Source organism: Sinocyclocheilus grahami, unplaced genomic scaffold (assembly GCF_001515645.1).
Source record: "Sinocyclocheilus grahami isolate Dianchi unplaced genomic scaffold, SAMN03320097.WGS_v1.1 scaffold492.1, whole genome shotgun sequence".
Lineage (NCBI taxonomy): Eukaryota > Metazoa > Chordata > Actinopteri > Cypriniformes > Cyprinidae > Sinocyclocheilus > Sinocyclocheilus grahami.
Window position 1 is genome coordinate 70,618 of NW_015505671.1, and position 23,820 is coordinate 94,437.

Sequence of the window (23,820 nt, forward strand, 5' to 3'; positions counted from 1 at the left end):
GATAATAATCAGAAATGTTTCTTGAGCAGCAAATCAGCATATTAGAATTATTTCTGAAGATCATGTGACACTGAAGACTGGAGTAATGATGCTGAAAATTACATTCACAAATACATGATCATAGCTTTGATCACAGAAATAAATTACATTAACTTATATTCACATAGAAAACAGCTATCTTATGCAATAATGTTTCAAATTTGTACAAGTATTTTTGACCAAATAAATTAATCCTAGGTGAGCAGAAGAGATCTTGTGCACCAAATGTCTCTTTTATGTTACTGTGAAATAAATAAAACTTAACGTAGAGTCACATGGTTCAATTCCTAATAATACCAATGTTTAAAAAACCCACAGATTTAGACTCAACGAAGGCCACCAGGAGATGTTGAACACATGGCAACACATCAGACTCATATAGTAACACATGCACACACACCCCACAGGCAGCACTACAACACACTGCACACATCCTCCAGATGCCACCTTACAAGGTCACATGGAAAAAAAACAACCCTCAGATACATATGCATGCTCAAGGTCAAGGGTCAAAGGTCAGGCACCAGCCTCAGGGCAGACAGTAAACAGTACATGTGAACATTAGTGGACAGTAACAAAGTATTTTTAACTCAGAGTATCAGAGTATTTCCATCCTGACAAAATGTTACTTTTACGCCACTATCTACAAACACACTGTTCTGCATTATTTCAGGGCAAAATGAATAATAATGACATCTGATTAGTGAAAGAACAAAAACAAAACAAAACACAAAACAAAAAGACACAAAACAAAAAACACACAAAAAAACTAAACAAAAAAATGTGTATCATTCGATCATTCGTTTTTTGATTCAATATTGAAAGTATAAAAATGAGAAAACAGCTCCTTTTTCGTTTTTTTTCGTTTTTTTCCAAAAAACGAGAATTCAGCTTAAATTTTCGTTTATGGGTGGAAAAATGAATAAACAGCTTGAATACTCGATTTCTACATGTGGGCGGGAATTACACGCCTCTTTCTGCTGATTGGTCAGCCGAATATCAAACTGTGCCGTCATCAGTTCTTCCGCAGTATCATGCAGCAGAATAATAGTCCTCCACTGCTGCAGTTGTATTAATAACCCATTTTATCTATTTCATATTTTTCTCATCAAACAGACTAATGAATAGCTCGACACAACTCGTACCGGGGCAGCGTCTAGACAGGTCTTTCTTCTGTGTAGACCAGCGGTTCTTAAAGTGATGGGGGTCCAGGAAATAATTAGCTATAGCCTAAAGTATTTCCAGACTGTAAAGTCGCTTTTTTTATCATGATACATAGGCCTACTGTGATTTATTCCAAAGTGACTTATATGATGCATTTAACTTCAAATAATCTAAATGAAGCCTTTTAAAAGACAAGTATTCCCTGTGGTTCATGTTTGTGGAAGCAGCGCATTCTGTTGATCTCTTTATTTTTCAAAGGCATGACATTTTGTAGTTATTTTGAACGTAACGTTACACAATTAAAAATATACATTTTAACATACGACTATAAATGACAGAGTATTAAGTTATTTCCTCTCGATGGGGAACAAAATCCAAGTGAGCATCAATCAGTACTCAATATTAATTTAAACTTTTAAATATGACTGCTGCTTATTTCCTGTGCACTTCAATACTGGTCTGCGCTTGCGCTGCGTCTGTCTGCTTATGGAGTTTATTTAACCCATCACAATTTATTGGAGCTGTGTGAACTAGAGTGACTACTCACCTTAATGTTATTCTAAAGGCTTATTACTTAATAACACAAAAATGTCCTGCTCGCACTTGCCAATTTAATGGCAGAGAATGGTGACTTTAGGTTTTGTTTGTTGTTTTGAAGCGGATGCATATCTGTTGTAAAATAATCCTATGCATCTCGTGGCGTATATTCCAAGCATTCTGAAGGTATACTGAGGGTTTGGTGAGAAACAAACCGAAATGGCAAGTTATTATATTTTATGAATATGTTGCAGTTGTGTTGCAGTGCGAGTGCGCAGCAGCTGACGCCACGCACAAGTGCATATCCTTTTGAGATATCAATTATAATCAATTTTAATAAAACACAAAACTACATTATAAAACTCTAACAGAAGGCTATTTAATATCTGTTGTTCTCCGGTTGTCAGTCAGAATGACAGTTCTTGCGTTCCTTTTTGTCTTAGTGTTTAAAGTATTTATTTTTAAACAAATGAATGAATTAATTTCTTAATTAAACAAACAGACTTACTGGGTGAGCAGGGTAGGCTATGACAGCTGTCATATAATACCCTGCCATGCCCAGCTGATGCAAAGAATAGAATTTATATATACACAGAAGAAAGCCCTGTCTAGACTCTGCCCCGTAATGAGTTGTGTCCAGCTATTCATTAGCCTGTTTGTTTGATGAAAAAAGATGAAATGTAGTTGCAATAAATGTGTTAAGAATCCGTACAACTGCAGCAGTGGAGGACTATTATTCTGCTGCATGATACTGCAGAAGAACTGATGATGGCACGGTTTGATCTTCGACTGACCAATCAGCAGAAAGGGCCGTTTAATTCCCGCCCATGTGTAGAAATCGAATATTCAAGCCGTTTATTCATTTTTCTTCCCTTGAAGGAAAAACAAAAATTTAAGCTGAATTCTTGTTTTTCGTTTTTTGGAAAAAAACAAAAAAAACGAAAAAGGAGCTGTTTTCTAATTTTTCTACTTTCAATATTAAATCAAAAAACGAATGATCGAATGATACACGGATTCAAAAAGCCAAAGCCAGTTCTTTTCATCAGGGTTATTAACTAAAGCTAAACCATAAAAAACAGTTTTGTTATTTGAAATGTTAACTGAAATAAAATAAATTTAATTTCAGCTAGGTGCCAAAGCATCATTTCTCATTTCCATTTAGTTTAACTTGATGTACTAAAATATCTAAAACTAAAACTGAACAAAATACAAAAATAAATAATAATAATAAAAACATACTTAAAAAAACAGCTAATAAAACCTTAACTAATTCAAAATTAACTAATAAAAATAACAAAACACAACAAAATGACTAAAATTAATAAGAAAACAGAATACAGACTAGTAAAAAAAAAAAAGAAAGATAATAATAACAATAATTGAAAAAAAAAGTTCAGGGAGTTTGGGGCGGAGCTATCTGATTGATTGACAGAAGGGGGGAGTGTTCAGTAAACCAGTCATTATTCTTGCAGCCCTATTCTGAGGCCTTAGTCACATAGGAATTACACACTTGAGCTACACTAGTTGTACGTTTACTCAAGTGCAAATTAAAAAGGAGTGCACATACTTGCAGACAGTGTTGGGCAGTAACGCGTTACTGTAATTTGATTACTTTTTTAGTAACGGTGTAATTTAACGCATTATAATTTTCAAAATAGTAATTAGAGTATAGTTACAAGCCGAGGTCTCTATACGTTACTGCCGCGTTACATTGCTGACAGAATGCAGTGTTTTATCATCTAGAGATTGTAAAAAGGATGTAGCACACGCGCTGTCGAGTAATAACAAATATTTATCAGGAGCTTTTATGCTGGGATTTCATGTACATCTCATGGATGTAGCCACAGAAAAAAGTAATGCGACTAATTACTTTTGAAATAAAGTAATCAGAACAGTAACGTGATTACTTTTAAAAGGAGTAATCAGTAATCACATTTTAACTTGTCCAACACTGCTTGTAGAGCAGTCATATTTGATCAGGCATATGTACAGGATGAGTGCTTGTGTGTGTGTGTGTGTGTGTGTGTGTGTGTGTGTGTGAGAGAGAGAGGGCCAAGGATGGACAGGTCCTGGGGCAAGAATGCTGGTAACGAATGTTCCTGGCCTCTTTTGTCTCTGCTATCACAACAGCACTCATCCAGCATCCCTCCATCATCTCCATCACCTGCTCGGAGGGCGAGCCGTGTCCCCGAGCACTTCTCTCTCTCTAGATTAAACGTGAGCGAGGTGGAAACTCAGGGGAGCAGGACTTCTCAAGCGTGAAATTTAACAGAGAGTGTGAAACAGCTCCTGGCAGCCCATTATGAGTGTTTGACATGCCACGAGCGATAACAGGAGGAAAAAAGACACCGACAGGCACGTAGCTTTCGCTGCGGACGCAAAACGCCGCTCAATTTAACCTCTTGAAAAAATAGAGCTATTAAGGCTTCCTGTGAAGACGCCTTTTCACGCAAAAGACTGAACAAGTAAAGGTGTGGAAAGACCTGGAAGGAAAAGGGCTGCACTGAAGAGTTCATGAAAGCCAAATCTCAATTATCAATCTTTACAGCAGGGTGGTGGCTCCATATTAAACAAAGTATGTTCACTCATTCCTCAGTGTATTTTACAAAAGAAAAAAAAAAAAGCACATATAGCACTTAGCTTAATGCACTAGCAATGAAAGTTAAATTAAGACTAAATTAAGACCCCTGACACTTTGAACTTATTATATTATATTAATTATATTATACATTTTTATACTTTGTATTTTATTATTTTTTATAAATCAGATTTTATTGAGTCCTAAAGATTTGATTGAAAAACTATATTGAACTACTACTGTACAGTGAAATAAATAAACTAATTAAAAAGAAATCAGTATCAATAATCAATAATATCAATAATCATCATCATCTCACACAAATGTTCACACACAGAAAATTAATAATTATTTAAATTATGAAAAAACTAAATAAATTAACATAAGAATATATTACTATTGCAACAACATAGTTTGTACAGTTAATTATATTGTACAGTAATTATTTTAAATGCATAATACATTTTTTTTCTTATTTTACAGATCAATAAATTACTACACTAATGTAGTCACGCTGGTCGTGCTTCTCAGGATGGAAAACACAAAAATTCATTAAAAAAATGAAGCATTATGAAGCAACACACGTCACACATCACACATACACAGAAAAACACATGCATTATTACCCAATCTGCCCAGTCAACCAATACAATTACGATAAACACATAACTGCTAAAAGACATGATTTCAAACTGAGTGGTGAGGAGCAGGTGTCTAGCGCAGCAATGCAATCTGATCTCTCCAAGCTGAGAAAATGATCAGTCAACAATTATACCAAAAGTAAACAGTAATTTTGTGAGGGGAAATCTGAGCATGTCTAATTAAAATGTTGTTTGTTTTGGCTGCATATCTTCTCTGATATTAGAGGCTGTTTATGGCAGAAGAAACAAAGACACAGAGGAATAAATCAGATCGACCTAACTTAGGTAATCATATGTGACCCGTGCTGGCAAAATGAGTCGGAATGCACAGGGTCTGATTTTGAGCTACAGGAAAAAAAAAAAGAAAAAAAAAGGGAAACATTTCGATTTTGTATTCAAGCAAACATAATCAGTTGTGCCTTAAGTGAACGTTTGGGGAACTGTTGGGGAAAACAGCTGATGTGTAACATTACATTAGATCTGTGCAAAATAGTAGGTCTTAATAGGCTGTCTGTCTCATTAATGTTAGTCTAACAGTAAAAGAAAAGAGGGAATCACTTGATTGAACTGCTTTTGTAGTACTCTATCGACTTCAAACGGCTGTAGCTCAGGCATTTTTTGTCCAATTCCAACAACTCATACGTGACCCTGGAGCACAAAAACCAGTCATAAGGGTACATTTTTTGAAATTGAGATTTATACACCATCTGAAAGCCGAGTAAATAGGCTTGGTTACACTTTTATTTTAAGGTGTCCTTGTTACAGTGTAATTATGCATTTAAGAACTGAGTGATATTAATGAACTACATGCACTTACTGTATGGATAGGGTTATGATTAGGGTTGCTTGCATGTAATTATGCATAATTTATTGTTATTATAATAGTAAGTGCATGTAACGTGTGTAACAAGGACACCTTAAAATAAAGTGTTACCATAAGCTTTCCATTGATGTGTGGTAAACAACTATTAGAAAATCTGGAATCTGAGGGTGCAAAAAAATCTAAATATTGAGAAAATCATCTTTAAAGTTGTCCAAATGAAGTTCATAGCAATGCATATTACTAATCAAAAATTAAGTTCTGATATATTTACGGTAGGAAATTTACAAAATATCTTTATGGAACATGATCTTTACTTAATATCCTAATGATTTTTGGCATAAAAGAAAAGTTGATAATTTTAACCCATACAATGTATTGTTGGCTATTGCTACAAATATCCCCCAGCGACTTCACACTGCTTTTGTGCTCCAGGGTCACATATATCATTTTGAAGGTCTTTTAATTGAGAATGTAAAAATAAAAAGGGAAAAGGGCTGCACTGAAGAGTTCATGAAAGCCAAATCTCAATTATCAATCTTTACAGCAGGGTGGTGGCTCCATATTAAACAAAGTATGTTCACTCATTCCTCAGTGTATTTTACAAAAGAAAAAAAAAAAAGCACATATAGCACTTAGCTTAATGCACTAGCAATGAAAGTTAAATTAAGACTAAATTAAGACCCCTGACACTTTGAACTTATTATATTATATTAATTATATTATACATTTTTATACTTTGTATTTTATTATTTTTTATAAATCAGATTTTATTGAGTCCTAAAGATTTGATTGAAAAACTATATTGAACTACTACTGTACAGTGAAATAAATAAACTAATTAAAAAGAAATCAGTATCAATAATCAATAATATCAATAATCATCATCATCTCACACAAATGTGCACACACAGAAAAATAATAATTATTTAAATTATGAAAAAACTAAATAAATTAACATAAGAATATATTACTATTGCAACAACATAGTTTGTACAGTTAATTATATTGTACAGTAATTATTTTAAATGCATAATACATTTTTTTTCTTATTTTACAGATCAATAAATTACTACACTAATGTAGTCACGCTGGTCGTGCTTCTCAGGATGGAAAACACAAAAATTCATTAAAAAAATGAAGCATTATGAAGCAACACACGTCACACATCACACATACACAGAAAAACACATGCATTATTACCCAATCTGCCCAGTCAACCAATACAATTACGATAAACACATAACTGCTAAAAGACATGATTTCAAACTGAGTGGTGAGGAGCAGGTGTCTAGCGCAGCAATGCAATCTGATCTCTCCAAGCTGAGAAAATGATCAGTCAACAATTATACCAAAAGTAAACAGTAATTTTGTGAGGGGAAATCTGAGCATGTCTAATTAAAATGTTGTTTGTTTTGGCTGCATATCTTCTCTGATATTAGAGGCTGTTTATGGCAGAAGAAACAAAGACACAGAGGAATAAATCAGATCGACCTAACTTAGGTAATCATATGTGACCCGTGCTGGCAAAATGAGTCGGAATGCACAGGGTCTGATTTTGAGCTACAGGAAAAAAAAAAAGAAAAAAAAAGGGAAACATTTCGATTTTGTATTCAAGCAAACATAATCAGTTGTGCCTTAAGTGAACGTTTGGGGAACTGTTGGGGAAAACAGCTGATGTGTAACATTACATTAGATCTGTGCAAAATAGTAGGTCTTAATAGGCTGTCTGTCTCATTAATGTTAGTCTAACAGTAAAAGAAAAGAGGGAATCACTTGATTGAACTGCTTTTGTAGTACTCTATCGACTTCAAACGGCTGTAGCTCAGGCATTTTTTGTCCAATTCCAACAACTCATACGTGACCCTGGAGCACAAAAACCAGTCATAAGGGTACATTTTTTGAAATTGAGATTTATACACCATCTGAAAGCCGAGTAAATAGGCTTGGTTACACTTTTATTTTAAGGTGTCCTTGTTACAGTGTAATTATGCATTTAAGAACTGAGTGATATTAATGAACTACATGCACTTACTGTATGGATAGGGTTATGATTAGGGTTGCTTGCATGTAATTATGCATAATTTATTGTTATTATAATAGTAAGTGCATGTAACGTGTGTAACAAGGACACCTTAAAATAAAGTGTTACCATAAGCTTTCCATTGATGTGTGGTAAACAACTATTTGAAAATCTGGAATCTGAGGGTGCAAAAATATCTAAATATTGAGAAAATCATCTTTAAAGTTGTCCAAATGAAGTTCATAGCAATGCATATTACTAATCAAAAATTAAGTTCTGATATATTTACGGTAGGAAATTTACAAAATATCTTTATGGAACATGATCTTTACTTAATATCCTAATGATTTTTGGCATAAAAGAAAAGTTGATAATTTTAACCCATACAATGTATTGTTGGCTATTGCTACAAATATCCCCCAGCGACTTCACACTGCTTTTGTGCTCCAGGGTCACATATATCATTTTGAAGGTCTTTTAATTGAGAATGTAAAAATAAAAATAACTAATTTTTGAAAATGTGCTCATTGTGACTCATTTTGCCAGCACATGTCAAGGGAAGGCTCAGGGTCAAAGAGTGGCTCATGTTTTGTGTCATACGTACACACGATGCCCTGAGGGCCACACACATGCCTCTCCATGCACTGGTCACACTTCAGGCCGCTGGCTCCGGGACGACACCGGCACTGTCCGGAGCGCGGGTCACACGCGGAGGGAAATGCACCGTAAGCATCGCACTTACATTCCTCGCACCGGCCGCCCAACACGCTCGGGTTACCGTGGAAACCAGCAGCGCACCTGCACAGAGTGCAATCACATTATCAGGCCTCTGGCAAAAATTACTAAGATTTGACTCGCATTCAACACTGCACGCTCATTTTCAACACTTTATTGACAGATTCGGCCATGTAAGTAACGACTTGTTTTACATCATTTAGAAATATGTTTTCACCTTTCACAGTGTTTTCCCTCGTAGCCTTCAGGACAGGCGATGCAGCGGTAGTCATTAAAACCCTCCGTCTGACAGGTGGGACTAAAGCTGAGAGAAACACTGCGAAAGTTAGACTTTGTGTTTGTGTGTGTGTGTCTGTGTGTTTGAGAGTGTGTGTGTGTGTGTGTGTGTGTGTGACAAGGCGACAGCTTAATTTCATTACAGACAGAATCGATACAAATGCAGCTTTTCAACGAACACATAAAGCTCTCTCTTAATCTTGTTAAAATGCAACATTATGAACAGAAAGCTGGCCCCAGTTAAAGATTTGCATTTCTCAAGTTGCCCAAGTCACACACCAAGAATGAGAGGAAAACCGGAGAGGAAGAGGCACAGAGGCACGGCAGCTTTCAGAGTGGAGTGTAATCAGACTGCTGAAGTTGCGCTTTACTGGGCCGTGTCGCTCTGAAACTTTCATTAACTTCCTGTGTAGCTCAATTACTCAAATTACCCCCTACACACTCGTTTACCATTTTCAATTTGCGAAAACCCGTAAAATGCAAATTATATTGCTATTAGCATGCATGCAATTGAAGGTAGAAGGTTGACTGTTCGATGCACAACTCTGGAAAAGCTGTTTGGAGAACTATTTGATTGCATGTCCACTTTGCACTGGACTAATGAACTCAACGGACCTGATTCTTCTAATGTGCTTTACTTGTATCTCTTTTCCACTAATGCGGTGCTGGATCCAGTCTGGCCCAATCTACATTTCCACTGCAGAAAAGCAGGTTCTGGGCAGCTCTTTTGTCATCACTTGGCCTGGAAATGCAAGCCAGTTCTGAGAGCGGTTCAAAGACACCCTGGCTGAAAACTGGCTCCAGCAGCATTTAGTTGGAAAATGGATATTGGATAATGGTTCATTAGCCGGGTTTCCATCCAAAGTTACGAATTTAACGCAAAACTGGAATATCGCATAAAACATTTGCGAACAAGCATCGTTTCCATCCAACGAGTCAAAGAGAACAACATCGTCACTTCCTGATAAACTGGCACTATAAATCATTAAGAAAAGATCATTTTTAAATATAATAAATGACTTGCGCCTCAGAGCGAGCAGACGAAACACAATGAATGCGGTCACTGCTTTTGGAGGTAGATGCTGCTGTTTGGGAACGAGTCGTGTAAGACATTTCTGGGAGGCAATTATTCAGAAATACTTTGATGACAGACTTTGCTCAGGGATTTCAGAATGACCAGAACATTTCAGATGCTGTGGAATGAGATCGGTCCGCTGGTTAGTCAGGATTTACTGTCCCATAGCGCAAAGTCACTTGGAGGAATTTATTCGCAAAATGCATTTCCATCTCCCATTATTCGCATTAACCCTTTTTCGCACAAGTCAAAAACCACCTCAAGAGAGTATAAAAACATTTTTGCAAATTAAGGGATTTTTATTTGAAATTTGGTGTTGCCATCACTCGTTTCTCATGCCATACTTCAAAATGCGCATTAAAATAGAGTGATGGAAACATAGCTAGTGATACCATTGCTGAGATATTCTGAGTGCAATGCTACTTCAACTCTCCACCAATGGGAGACACTCACTCAAGCCAATCCAATCAGGAAGGACGTGGTCCAATCAGAGTAATGCAGCTCACAAACGCTTTCATTAAGGGTGTACGTACCTGGCAGACGGCTGTTTCAGGATCGCACGAGTCACTGTGTCCATTGCACTGGCACCGGACACAGGTGCCAAATCCCGCTCTGGACGTGGCTCCAACAGCGAGCCTGTAGAACCCAGCCGCACATTCCTACGCAGACATATAGTTACTCGCACGCACACACCGTACTACATCAGCAGGATCTTACCGCAACCTCTCACAGTAAAATCATATATTCATCATATTAATGTGACACTAAGGGAGTGTTTATACAACACTGTTTTCAACTAAATAGAAAACTTTTATGTGCTTTGGTCATTCATTTACACAACAATTGCGTTTTGGTTGCCTGAAAACACAAACTTTCGAAAATAGGCTTCAAAGTGCAAGTTTTTGAAAACGATATTGTTACTGTCTCAGTATAAACTACAAAAACGTAAATTTGTGAAAACTGTGTAGGGATAGGCCTATGACCAGTTTGATGATAAACCACAATAAAAAGTCCTGACAGTTAGTATTACCATTTCATTTTTTAAGCATTATTAAAACAGTATTTGATTATCGCGATTTGAAAAACTTGAGGTAAATACTGCTCAGAGTTAAGCAAAATTAGTAAGAGTCTCACGCAGGCACAACAGTGTAGGTTTGTTTTTGTGTGAAAACAATTTTCATTTTTTCAGAGTGCTGAAAGAAATTCTATGAAAGAATGTATGAATTAATTAATTCTATGAATGCATAAGGGACAACCGACTGTCTTCAGAAAAGTGTCGATGGCATTTGTTTTTCATCTTTCCTCCATGTAACGTCTAATAAAGTAATGTTTATAAGCGCAGGGCTGCTTTGTGTACAGTGTTTACCGTGAAAGCCGCTCTATTTCTGCTATTCCACCTGCTGTCAGATAGTGGAGTTACATTTTCATTCAGTCTGTCTGGAGTTTGTGTTCAGACCAATGCAAAAATTGGACCAATTTTCTGTTGTAAATCCTAACTGGTAGATGGAAAACAAGCTAATGTGCATTCTAAAAATCTCAACACTTTGAATAACAAAGTAGCCTATTTATAATTATTTATGAAACAGAAAAAATGCATATAATTTATCATTTTGACTCATCCTTTTTTACAAATAAAGACTGAAATGTGAGGTTTATAATTTTATAAAACTTTATTTGAATATGTAGTACATATTAGTAGATAACATGTTATGTTGTGTACGTGCGTGCGTGTGTGTGTGTGTATACGTATATGTATACACACACACACACACACACACACATATATATACACTAGTCCTGTCAAATGATTAATCGCAATAAAAGCTATGTGTACTTTATCTATGTGTACTGTGCATATTTATTATGTATATATAAATGCACACACATACGTTATATATTTTGAAAATATTTACATTTAGATATTTATATTCTTATATTTTATATTATATATAAATATATTTAATATATAAACATAAAATTTTTCTTAAATATATACACGCATGTGTTTGTATTTATATATACATAATAAATATACACAGTATGCACACATATATTATGTAAACAAAAACTTTTATTTTGGATGCAGTATGCACTATGTAAACAAAAACTTTTATTTTGGATGCGATTAATCACGATTAATCATTTGAAAGCACTAATACATACATACATACACACACACACACACACACACACACACACACACACACACACACACAAACGTGCATAGTGCTGCTAACTGTATTTGATGTTTTTCAACATAAAACTTGGTGAAATTATTTCAGTGTATGAGTACTTTCCAGCACATTTTAATAATACTGTGATGATATTGATAACCATGATAATTTTGGTCACTATAATCGTAATAAGAAACGTCTCGGGTTACGTATGCAACCCTGGTTCCTCGAGGGAACGAGACAATGCGTCGAGAACGCTAGGGGAACGCCTTCAGTGACCCACGCTCTGAATCACATGTGAAATCAGTCCAATAGCTGAGCCGGAGCGTTTAATAGCGGGGAAAAAAAACACAATCCGCCCCGACTGCGCAAGCTCCGCAAGGAACGCTAGTGAAGGCTCCCTCCTCAAAGAGAGCCCTCTGAGAGCGAAGCAAGGCAGTAACAACTATGCTTCGCTCTCAAGCAAGCCACGCACAGGCTGTGTGTGTCCCCACTCGTGATATAACATTATCTTTGAGCAGGGAGGAACACACAACCTACAACGTGGCTTGCTCTCGCCCTTGAAATGCTTTGTCCTTGCATGAGCTTAGACATAGCTGGAGCTTATGGACTTTTGACAGACAACAATAAATATGACTGACACACAAAGAGCGCTTCGCTGAATGACAGGAGCTGACGCTGGCTCCGCCTCACGTGCTTTTATAGCTTCCCGGTCATGACGTCATCCGCCGTGACGTCCCGCTCAGCTATTGGACTGATTTCACATGTGATTCAGAGCGTGGGTCACTGAAGGCGTTCCCCTAGCGTTCTCGACACAGCTCGAGTTCCTGAAGAGGAACTCCATTTATCTCTAAAATGGTGACATTATGCACATGCATGTTACGTGTTTAGTCTATATGAACGCATAGGCGCATAGTGTTTCTTTACAAAGAGACATCGCCAATTACTGGCCTAGCATGAATAATAAAGCACTTTTAGACACTTTCGCTGATCTGTGTGAACAGGGAGCATTTTGACAACGTTGTCATTTTTATGTAAAAATCTTTAAAAACGCAAAGAAAAAACTTTTTCATTTTTAATATAAAGTTGTTGTGTAAACATACCCTAATGCAGACTAGGTAATTTTCTTTCATAATACAACAAATTATTATATAAATGGCCATGTTGCATGGCATTGTTGGATTATAGTGTTAATAGTTCTGTTTTCATAGTGTCCCTTTGAAGGGCATTTGGGCTTTACTTTCTTTTAGCCACCTTTTTAGCCATCTCCAATTTGTGTACAAATACCACGTCCCCTAGTGGCAGTCACACAGACCTTTCTAACTGGTCTTTACCCTCTGCTTATTTACGATGGTAAAATGAATGAATAATAACTGTCTGAATATTTCCACACAAAACAAATGATGGCCAATACATTTGAAGGTAAAGCATAGTAAAGAATAACATTTTAGAGCATAAATATCGGTAATTCTCAGCTCGTGCTTATAGTTTTGTTTAGGATATATCACATCCAGTCAGGCGGTTTCACATGGTCTAGCTGCCAATATTTGAATATTTCAACATTATTTGCGTATACATACAGTCAGAACTTTACACAGCTCCCGTACTGCTCACCATTGGAAATTAATGAGTTTTGGTCTGTCGTTTGTGTTGGAAAGTCAAAAAGTGGCTTTGAAAGTCAAAAAGTGGTGATGGTGGTGTTACAGTTGCTACAGTTTTAGTATAGACATTATATGTACAGTACATAAGGTTAGTAATTAACTCTTATTGAGTGCACATTAGGATCAGAATTACTCTACACTTTACTGTATGTTGCATAGTAAAATAAAACAAATTGCAAATTGCAGACACACATAATAATTGTAATTAAACTAGTAAGCAGGAATGTGCTGCAAATCCACACTGAAAATTGTTACACCGTAGACCAGCACATTCATACGGGGGAAAAAATAGTCCTCCGCTGAAGCCATAGCAACACTCCCTCTAACCCTCGCTCTTCAAAATTAATCGCGTCAATTTAGTACACCATCTGTTCAGGGTGAACTTGCTAAACGCCTGTTTAAAAATACTTTATTAAGCACAGTATGGAGCGTTTCAGAGTTACGGCCATCTGCCTCCACGCGGCCTCGTCCAGCCTGAATGTGAACAACTGACACTCGCTGATCTGTAATCGGAGTCTCGCACACTTGAGCTTGTTAAAGATCTCACACGAGTGCCTTGTGGGTGGAGACTGGCGGCGAGAGAGCGCTTTAACACATTAACAGTCTGAGAAGCAGAAACACTTGCTGTAATGATGAGCGGTGTGCAGCGATACACCCAGCTGTTCGTCTCTCCACACTCGGCCAGTTTTCCAGAGCTGCTGTGTTTCTAGAGCCCTGTTATAAAAGGGCATGTCAGCACCACTCAAAGCTGTTGCATTATTGTGACAAGGATGTCACGTTAAATCTATTTGGAAACTGCATTACTTTGCTGGGACTTTTCAGAGTTGCTTTTTGTAATGTTATGAACAACAGATTGAGTTCAATCTCAGCCATATACTCTTAAAAATAAAGGTGCTTCACGATGCCATAGAAAAACCTTTTTGTCTAAATGGTTCCATAAAGAACCTTTAACATCGGAAGAACCGTTCTGTTTGACAAAAGGTTCTTTGACGAAAGAAGGTTCTTCAGATTACAAAAAGGTAAGAAAGAGATGGTTCTTTAAAGAACCTTTGACTGAATGCTTCTTTGTGGAACTAAAATGGTTCTTCTATGGCATCGTTCGAAGAACCTTTTGAAGTGTACTATGTAATAAATATAAAACATATGAAAATGTGTGTCCTTAGTATTTTTATTATGACGTTTGCTTGAGATTACACTATATTATCTGACCAACATTATGCTATGAGACCTGACCAACAGAGAGTTGGGTAATAAATGTATAACATTTTACACATCTTATCACAACCTTCAAGCACTTAACAGCTCTGCCATGTCAAATATTGCACACAAAAGCCATTACCTCACAGGAGAGACCGGCGTATCCCAGAGGACAGTCACATTTCTCAATCTGATGGGCGATTTCACTGTCCTGTGAGTGCGTCCCCACCTCAGCCACCTCCAAAGTGATCTCAGAAATCCTGCACACCAATCCAAAACATACAGTATATGAACCACATAAATAAGTCAAAACCTATGAAACTAGTTTTCCCCAGTGCTATTTTAGTATCGCTGAGTTATAGTTTTTGATTAATTTTATCAATTTATTAATTGGCTTTTTGTTTCAATATTTTCCATTTTCATTTTAATTTTAGTTAAAGTTTTAGTAATTCTATTCTGTGTTTTTCCATTTTTTAGTATTATTAATATGTCTATACAGTTTTAATTTTAGTTATTTTAGTACAAGTTGAACTAATTGCCTTGGGAATTAGATAAAAAAAATAATATACATATACGCCATATATATATATATATATATATATATATATGTATACATATATATTTAGATTTAGATTTAGTTAACCAAAATAAACAAGGTTCTTCGTGGTAATTTGAGAGTTGACTGAAGTTGTAGTTCCTTATCGGTCGGTCACTACAAGTTATGTCGTGACGACATAGGGGGTTAACTTGAGAGCCCCAATTCTCTCTGACTTTCAGAAAAAACGCCAATGAATTTTGGCTAGTGGATTTTGCATACCTGAGCCGCTCCACGTGCATACGGGTATAAATAGGCGACAGTTGCATCCACTCATCAGATTTTTGCTTCGGAGACAAGTGGGTGAATGATTTCTTCTCCACAAAACCTTTCTGATCTGACTGGAAGAAATAAGCCATTCCTGGTTGGCATGACGGCACAAACAGCGGTGTCCCTGTTGATTCAGCGATTCCCCTGGGTGCTTCAACTAAAAGAGCAGTTTCTCATCACGGACAGCTCGCGTCTTTTTAAATATGCCGTTCCATCCTTGTTCTCTTGATTGCGGTCATTACCTGTCCTCTGTTGATGGCCACGAGCGTTGCCTTCAGTGTCTGGACAGACCTTAAGCTGAAGCTGCGTTCGTGGATGACTCATGCTTTCATTGCGAGCGTATGAGCATGGCTTTGTTGCGATCTCGCCTCTCTCTCCTTATGGGGAACGAAGCGCTACCCTCTCTCTCTACCCGTCCTGGTTTCCCTGTCACGAGCAGGGGACCACCGGCTACAGCTCTGGGAGATCTGAGGGTCACAGTGAGAGCTTCTCCGCCAGGCACGTCCCCGCGGACCTCTCACTCCTCCCGCAGAAAATGTCCCGTGCGGCTCCCGAGTGATTTCTCTGGCCCGGCTCGTGACGGTCCCAGCATTTCATTCGCTGCGCCGCTGGAGGATCGTATGCCGAGCCAGCGAAATCACTCAGGGATCGGACCTGGAACTGACGGCCGAGCTTTCCCGGGCAGCTGTGAGTATCGGGCTGGAGATGTGCATGACATGTCAAATATTGCACACAAAAGCCTTTTCTTTTAGAACCTTTTTTTCCGTTTTGTTTCTGTTCCGCTACTGGTCCAACGACCAGCGGTACCCATATTCTCGAAAAAAGAGCAGTTTCCTTTTCCTCCGGGTTATCAGGCTCATGGGTTGACAGTGAGCGATGCGCTGCTTCCTCACTCGCCCACGACGCCCCCTATCGCCAGCAGCCAAGAGATCGCATCTCGGAGACACACTGCCTCTCACTCCGGGGACATGGGGAGTCCTGCTGTGATGAGCCAGGATGCGATGCCTTCTGTGCCATCCAGAACGACTTCCCACCGCTGAACCACCACGGGTGTGTCAATTGTCCCTTTGGTGCCACTTGGAAGCCAGGCTCGCGCAGCCCAACCTGTCCCGCTGGCTCATTCGGACAGTTCGACTCAGCTACGCGATTCAGTTCACCAGGTGAACCCCCAGGTTCAGCAGCGTTCTCGAGACTTCGGTGGCAGCTCGAGGGTTTTACAGGGTTACAGGGTTTTACAGCCCTTACTTCATCGTGCCCAAGAACGGCGGTGGCCTTTGGCCAATCCTGGATCTGCGAGTCTTGAATCGGGTCCTTCACAAGCTCCCATTCAAGATGTTGACGCAGAAGCACATCATCAGATGCATCCAGCCCTAGGATTGGTTTGCAGCGGTCGACCTGAAGGACGCTTACTTTCATGTCTCGATTCATCCTCAAAACAGGCCGTTCCCTTTGCGTTCGAGGGTCGGGCATGTCAGTACAGGGTCCTCCCCTTTGGGCTATCCCTGTACCCCCGTGTCTTTATGGAGGTCGCCCTTGCCTCGTTATGAGAAGTGGGCATCAGAATCCTCAACTACCTCGACGACTGGCTCATCATGGCCCGGTCACGAGAGCAGTTATGCGATCAAAGGGCCCTGGTGCTCCGGCACCTCAGCCAGTTGGGGCTTCGGGTCAACTGGGAAAAGAGCAAACTCTCCCCCGTGCAGAAGATCTCTTTTCTCGGTATGGAGTTAGACTTTGTGACTATGACATTGCATCTCACCAATGAGTGCGCCCAGTCAGTGCTGAACTGCCTGAGTTCCTTCAGAGGCAGGAACGTGGTATCTCTGAAACACTTTCAGAGGCTTCTGGGGCATATGGCACCCGCAGTCACAGTCACGCCACTCAGATTGCTTCATATGAGACCACTTCAGCACTGGTTACATTACACAGGTGATCACACATCACACAGCACCATCTCACCAGAGTGTCGCCACCTATTCAGCCCCTGGACAGACCTTGCCTTTCTACGGGCCGGAGTGCCCTTAGAACAAGTGTCCTGGCATGTCGTTGTTATGACAGATGCCTCCAGTATGGGTTGGGGTGCTACATGCAACGGGCAGGCAGCCTCGGGGCTCTGGACAGGGCCTCGACTGCTTTGGCACATCAACTGCCTAGAGCTGTTGGCAGTGCATCTGGCTTTGCAGCAGTTCCGGCCATTGATGCAAGACAAGCACGTAATGGTCTGCACGGACAACACTGTGGCTGTCTCGATCACGTAACATGTCATAGCTCGCCCTTCATCTCTTCCTATTGAGTCAGACGCGGCTCAAGTCGCTGTGCGCCGTCCACATTCTGTGGGAGCTCAATCGTGCAGCCGATGCTCTCTCATGACAGCTCACGTTCCCCAGAGAATGGCGACTCCATCCCGAGACAATCCGGCTGATCTGGAGTCGATTTGGGGGAAGCACAGGTAGACCTGTTAGCTTCCCAAGAGTCCTCCCACTGCCAGCTGTATTACTCCCTGATCGAGGCCCCCTCGGCACAGATGCACTTCCACACAGCTGGCATCGGGCTCTACGCAGGTACGCGTTTCCCACAGTGAGCCTTCTCGCACAGACACTATGCAAGGTCAGGGAGGACGAGGAACATGTCTTGCTGGTTGCGCCTTACTGGCCTACCAGAACCTGTTTTTTGGAACTCATGGTCTTCGCGACAGCCCCTCCCTGGCGCATCCAGAAAGGAGGTCCTTCCTCAGGGGCTCAGCACCATTTGGCACCCAAAGAAAGCACTACTCCAATTGTGCATCTTCGGGGGTCTTCTCGGCGAGAAGAACACCAGTTCACGAACAGACTCCACTTCAGAGCGGCAGACTCTGACTTAAGTGATCTCCCACCGGCGGTGGTAAATACGATCACTCAGACTAGAGCTCCATCGACGAGGCAAGCCTATGCTCTGAAGTGGAGTCTGTTTGTGAACTGGTGTTCTTCTCGCCGAGAAGACCCCCGAAGATGCACAACTGGAGTAGTGCATTCTTTCCTGCAAGAAAGGTTTGAGCATAGACTGTCACACTCCACCTTGAAAGTGAATGTGGCTGCTATCACAGCACATCAAGATTGCAGTGGACGGCCGGTCCCTGGGAAAGCACAATCTCATCGTCAGGTTCCTGAGGGGTGCCAGAAGGTTGAATCCTCTTAGGCCACCCCTGGTACCCTCCTAGGATCTCTCTACTGTCCTGGCTGGCCTTCAGAGGGCTTCCTTTGAGCCGCTGGACTCAGTTGAGCTTAAGTTCCTGTCTGCTAAGACAGCGCTCCTGACCGCGCTCACTTCCTCCAAGCATTTGCGGTGAGCTAAGAGTGCCTTGTGTTCGGGGCCGGCCTACTCTCACGTTATCCCGAGACCCCGGCCTGGATACGTGGCCAAGGTTCCCACCACGCCCTTTCGCGATCAGGTGGTGAACCTGCAAGCACTTCCCTCGGAGGAGGCAATTCCAGCCTTGGCGTTGCTGTGTCCCATAAGAGCGTTGCACATATATGTGGAACGCACCAGGAGCTTCAGAAGCTCTGTGCAGCTCTTTGTCTGCTACGGAGGTCAGCAGAAACGGAAGGCTGTCTCCAAGCAGAGGTTGGCCCACTGGATAGTGGATGCCATCGCCTTGGCCTACCAATCCCAAGGTGAGCCGTGCCCACTGGGAGTGAGGGCTCACTCCACACGGAGAGTTGCGTCCTCCTATGTGCTGGCGTACGGCGCCTCTCTGGCAGACATCTGTAGAGCTGCGGGCTGGGCAACACCGACTTCACAAAATTTTTCAGTCTCCGCGTTTCTTCCTGTTTGTTGGGTAACAGGTAAGTAGCGTGAAGAGCCGGCTTGCTGCGCCATTCCGCTTGCTGTGCCATTCCCATTCACCCGGGGATGTGAGAGCTTTTAGCTCCTCCAATAAGTTCCCCGGACGATGAACCCTGGTTGAGTATCCTCCAGCACCCCCGGAGCGGAGCAGTCTGATGCCAGTCTGATGCCAGGACAGGCCAGGTTTCCGGTCAGCCCCTTTACAGGGCTAGGTGTCCATATGGCTTGATTCCCTGCGGACGATCCAATATGTGTATTCTTCCACGGTAGAGCCGGTTTCTTCCTGTTTGTTGGGTAACAGGTAAGTAGCGTGAAGAGCCGGCTTGCTGCGCCATTCCGCTTGCTGTGCCATTCCCATTCACCCGGGGATGTGAGAGCTTTTAGCTCCTCCAATAAGTTTCCCGGACGATGAACCCTGGTTGAGTATCCTCCAGCACCCCCGGAGCGGAGCAGTCTGATGCCAGTCTGATGCCAGGACAGGCCAGGTTTCCGGTCAGCCCCTTTACAGGGCTAGGTGTCCATATGGCTTGATTCCCTGCGGACGATCCAATATGTGTATTCTTCCACGGTAAGGTTTCCCTCTCTGTGAACGCGTGTCTTCCCTTTGACAGACCGTTCCTTCCTACTCCTAGGTAGGACCTGCCTCAGAGATCCATTCCATATGTAGTACTGCCCCAGGGCTGGGTCAGTTCGTGTCATTGTCTCCACCATATATGTGGAACGCACCAGGAGCTTCAGAAGCTCTGTGCAGCTCTTTGTCTGCTACGGAGGTCAGCAGAAACGGAAGGCTGTCTCCAAGCAGAGGTTGGCCCACTGGATAGTGGATGCCATCGCCTTGGCCTACCAATCCCAAGGTGAGCCGTGCCCACTGGGAGTGAGGGCTCACTCCACACGGAGAGTTGCGTCCTCCTATGTGCTGGCGTACGGCGCCTCTCTGGCAGACATCTGTAGAGCTGCGGGCTGGGCAACACCGACTTCACAAAATTTTTCAGTCTCCGGGTTTCTTCCTGTTTGTTGGGTAACAGGTAAGTAGCGTGAAGAGCCGGCTTGCTGCGCCATTCCGCTTGCTGTGCCATTCCCATTCACCCGGGGATGTGAGAGCTTTTAGCTCCTCCAATAAGTTCCCCGGACGATGAACCCTGGTTGAGTATCCTCCAGCACCCCCGGAGCGGAGCAGTCTGATGCCAGTCTGATGCCAGGACAGGCCAGGTTTCCGGTCAGCCCCTTTACAGGGCTAGGTGTCCATATGGCTTGATTCCCTGCGGACGATCCAATATGTGTATTCTTCCACGGTAAGGTTTCCCTCTCTGTGAACGCGTGTCTTCCCTTTGACAGACCGTTCCTTCCTACTCCTAGGTAGGACCTGCCTCAGAGATCCATTCCATATGTAGTACTGCCCCAGGGCTGGGTCAGTTCGTGTCATTGTCTCCACATGATACCTCCCTACGGGCAGGATGTGGTCTCCGTTGTGCCCTTCTCCAGAAGGCTCGCTTCCTCTTCATTACTGCCAAGCTGTAAACAACAAACAGGAAAGGCGTGAAGCACCTTTCATGAAAGTCGAAATCCCTTCTTTTAAGAAAAAAAATTCTGTCATAGGAACAGCTATCTCCAGCAGCGATGCACTCACCTTTTGGTCCCTGCGGGTGCCAAGGTCAGCGATTTGGGCTGGGGCGTTGGGAAGGTTATGACCTTTGCATAGCATTTGTCTGACACGCGGCTGCTTTTCAACATTTGCAGCGCTACAGGGTTGTGACGGGGTTCAGGTTGTGGCGCTTCCCATGGACCCCCTATGTGGTCATGACATAACTCGTAGTGACCGACAGATAGGGAACGTTTCGGTTACGTACGTAACCCTCTTTCCCTGATGGAGAGAACAGAGACATTATGTCCCCTTGACACAACCTTGAACCATTGCTGGTTGCCAGGGACACGTTCTCGGCTCCTCAGTGTAAAACCTGATGAGTGGATGCACCTGTCGCCTATCTATACCCGTATGCACGGGGAGTGGCTCAGGTATGCAAAATCCACTAGCCAAAATTCATTGCCGTTTTCTCTGAAAGTCAGAGTGGATTGGGGTTCTCAAGTAAACCCCCTATGTCGTCACGACATAACGTCTCCGTTCCCTCCATCAGGGAACGAGGGTTACGTCCATAACCGAGACAATTTTTTTATGAGAAGGACCTTGCTTGAGATCAGTTACCTGCTGTGTCTCATGACGCTGCCGTGTGAGGCCTTTATTAGTATATATTCGACATGAAACAGTATGTCCATGAAATCCTCACGAGACATCGGCCTGTCATCACTGTGCTTCCACTCATGCTGCAAAACATCAAAATTGTAGTGTATGCTTGAAGTAACTGTTGTAAACTAGATCAATTAAATGACTCCTGCGCATGCATGGATGCACCTGTCGCCTATCTATACCCGTATGCACGGGGAGTGGCTCAGGTATGCAAAATCCACTAGCCAAAATTCATTGCCGTTTTCTCTGAAAGTCAGAGTGGATTGGGGTTCTCAAGTAAACCCCCTATGTCGTCACGACATAACGTCTCCGTTCCCTCCATCAGGGAACGAGGGTTACGTCCATAACCGAGACAATTTTTTTATGAGAAGGACCTTGCTTGAGATCAGTTACCTGCTGTGTCTCATGACGCTGCCGTGTGAGGCCTTTATTAGTATATATTCGACATGAAACAGTATGTCCATGAAATCCTCACGAGACATCGGCCTGTCATCACTGTGCTTCCACTCATGCTGCAAAACATCAAAATTGTAGTGTATGCTTGAAGTAACTGTTGTAAACTAGATCAATTAAATGACTCCTGCGCATGCAAACACTGTCATCACTCTCGTATAAGCGATCTGCTGTGTGTTTCAGTAAGTGGGAGGGGCTGAGCACTGACTCTCATCCCTGATTGGCTCACCTCTGTTATGTCAATCTCGTGACGGGTCAGCTGGCCAATCTGAAGCACTGGCATGTGGCGAACCATGACCTTGTCCTTATTGGGGCCGCCCTTTAAGATGACCTGGGGCTCGTAAGAGGTGCGGCCCGTCTCATCACGAGCCTCGTAATAGATGGCATACTTCAGCTTCCCACCATAGGCTGTTATCTGAGAGAACAACCTCTGAACGGTGAGTCTTGTTGTAATATTCATTAGCTGGCCTTGAAATTAAAAAATATTATTTAATATGACTGAAACAATTGGACTGTTTGTTTTCAAAAGTTTCACGTCATTTTTTTTTTTAGAAATTATTTTATTTAGCAATGCTGAGAAATGCGGTACTTTTGAACTATTCCTCAAAAAATAAAATGTATCACAGTTTTCACAAAAATATTCAGCAACACAAAACTGTTTTTAATATTGAAAATAATCAGAAATGTTTCTTGATGAGCAGCACTCCTGACATGCAGCAAATCAGCATATTAGAATGATTTCTGAAGGATCATGTGGCACTGAAGACTGCAGTAATGGTGCTGAAAATTCAGCTTTCATCACTGCAATAAATTACATTATAGCATATTCACACAGAAAACAGTGACATTTTTTAAATTGTAATAATATTTCACAATATTCATGTTTTTACTGCATTTTTGATAAAATGAATGTAGCCTTGGTGAGCAGAAGAGACTTCATTCACAAGCATTAAAAAAAAATACTGACGACAAAATCCATGTTACCACAATTTGGGACATATCTATTTTCTAGCATTGCTATATATATGTATAGTTCAGTCATGAATCTCTAGATGGCGCAGGCTGACGGGTGTTAATGTAACTGATGATAGTCAGAGTTAAACGACTTGGCACAAGCTGATTGGTTCATGTTGCATATGCAGCCAATGAGTTTACTGCCTTACATTTATATGGCTGGCTAGCATTCACTCTAGATTTTTGCAGTGCGCAAAAGCAGAGCACCGTATCGCATATCCATCACCATGCTAAAATCTTCTGAGAGTTGTCATAATTTAAATATATACAGTGCTGTGAAAAGGTTTTTGCCCCCTTCCTGTGGTTCATGTTGCATATGCAGCCAATGAGTTTACTGCCTTACATTTATATGGCTGGCTAGCATTCACTCTAGATTTTTGCAGTGCGCAAAAGCAGAGCACCGTATCGCATATCCATCACCATGCTAAAATCTTCTGAGAGTTGTCATAATTTAAATATATACAGTGCTGTGAAAAGGTTTTTGCCCCCTTCCTGTTTTTTTTT

At 41.3% G+C, this 23,820-nt stretch overlaps 1 protein-coding gene across 1 annotated transcript in view; it reads right to left on the reverse strand.

The window, feature by feature from the left end:
• The window catches only part of LOC107554145 (laminin subunit alpha-2-like), a 268,279-nt gene that overhangs the window by 58,518 nt on the left and 185,941 nt on the right, over window positions 1-23,820 (reverse strand). Inside the window, 6 exon segments of the mRNA XM_016236572.1 lie at window positions 8,352-8,600; window positions 8,755-8,841; window positions 10,399-10,547; window positions 15,063-15,180; window positions 22,243-22,361; window positions 22,532-22,717. Of these exon segments, the coding sequence (XP_016092058.1) occupies window positions 8,352-8,600; window positions 8,755-8,841; window positions 10,399-10,547; window positions 15,063-15,180; window positions 22,243-22,361; window positions 22,532-22,717 (908 nt within the window).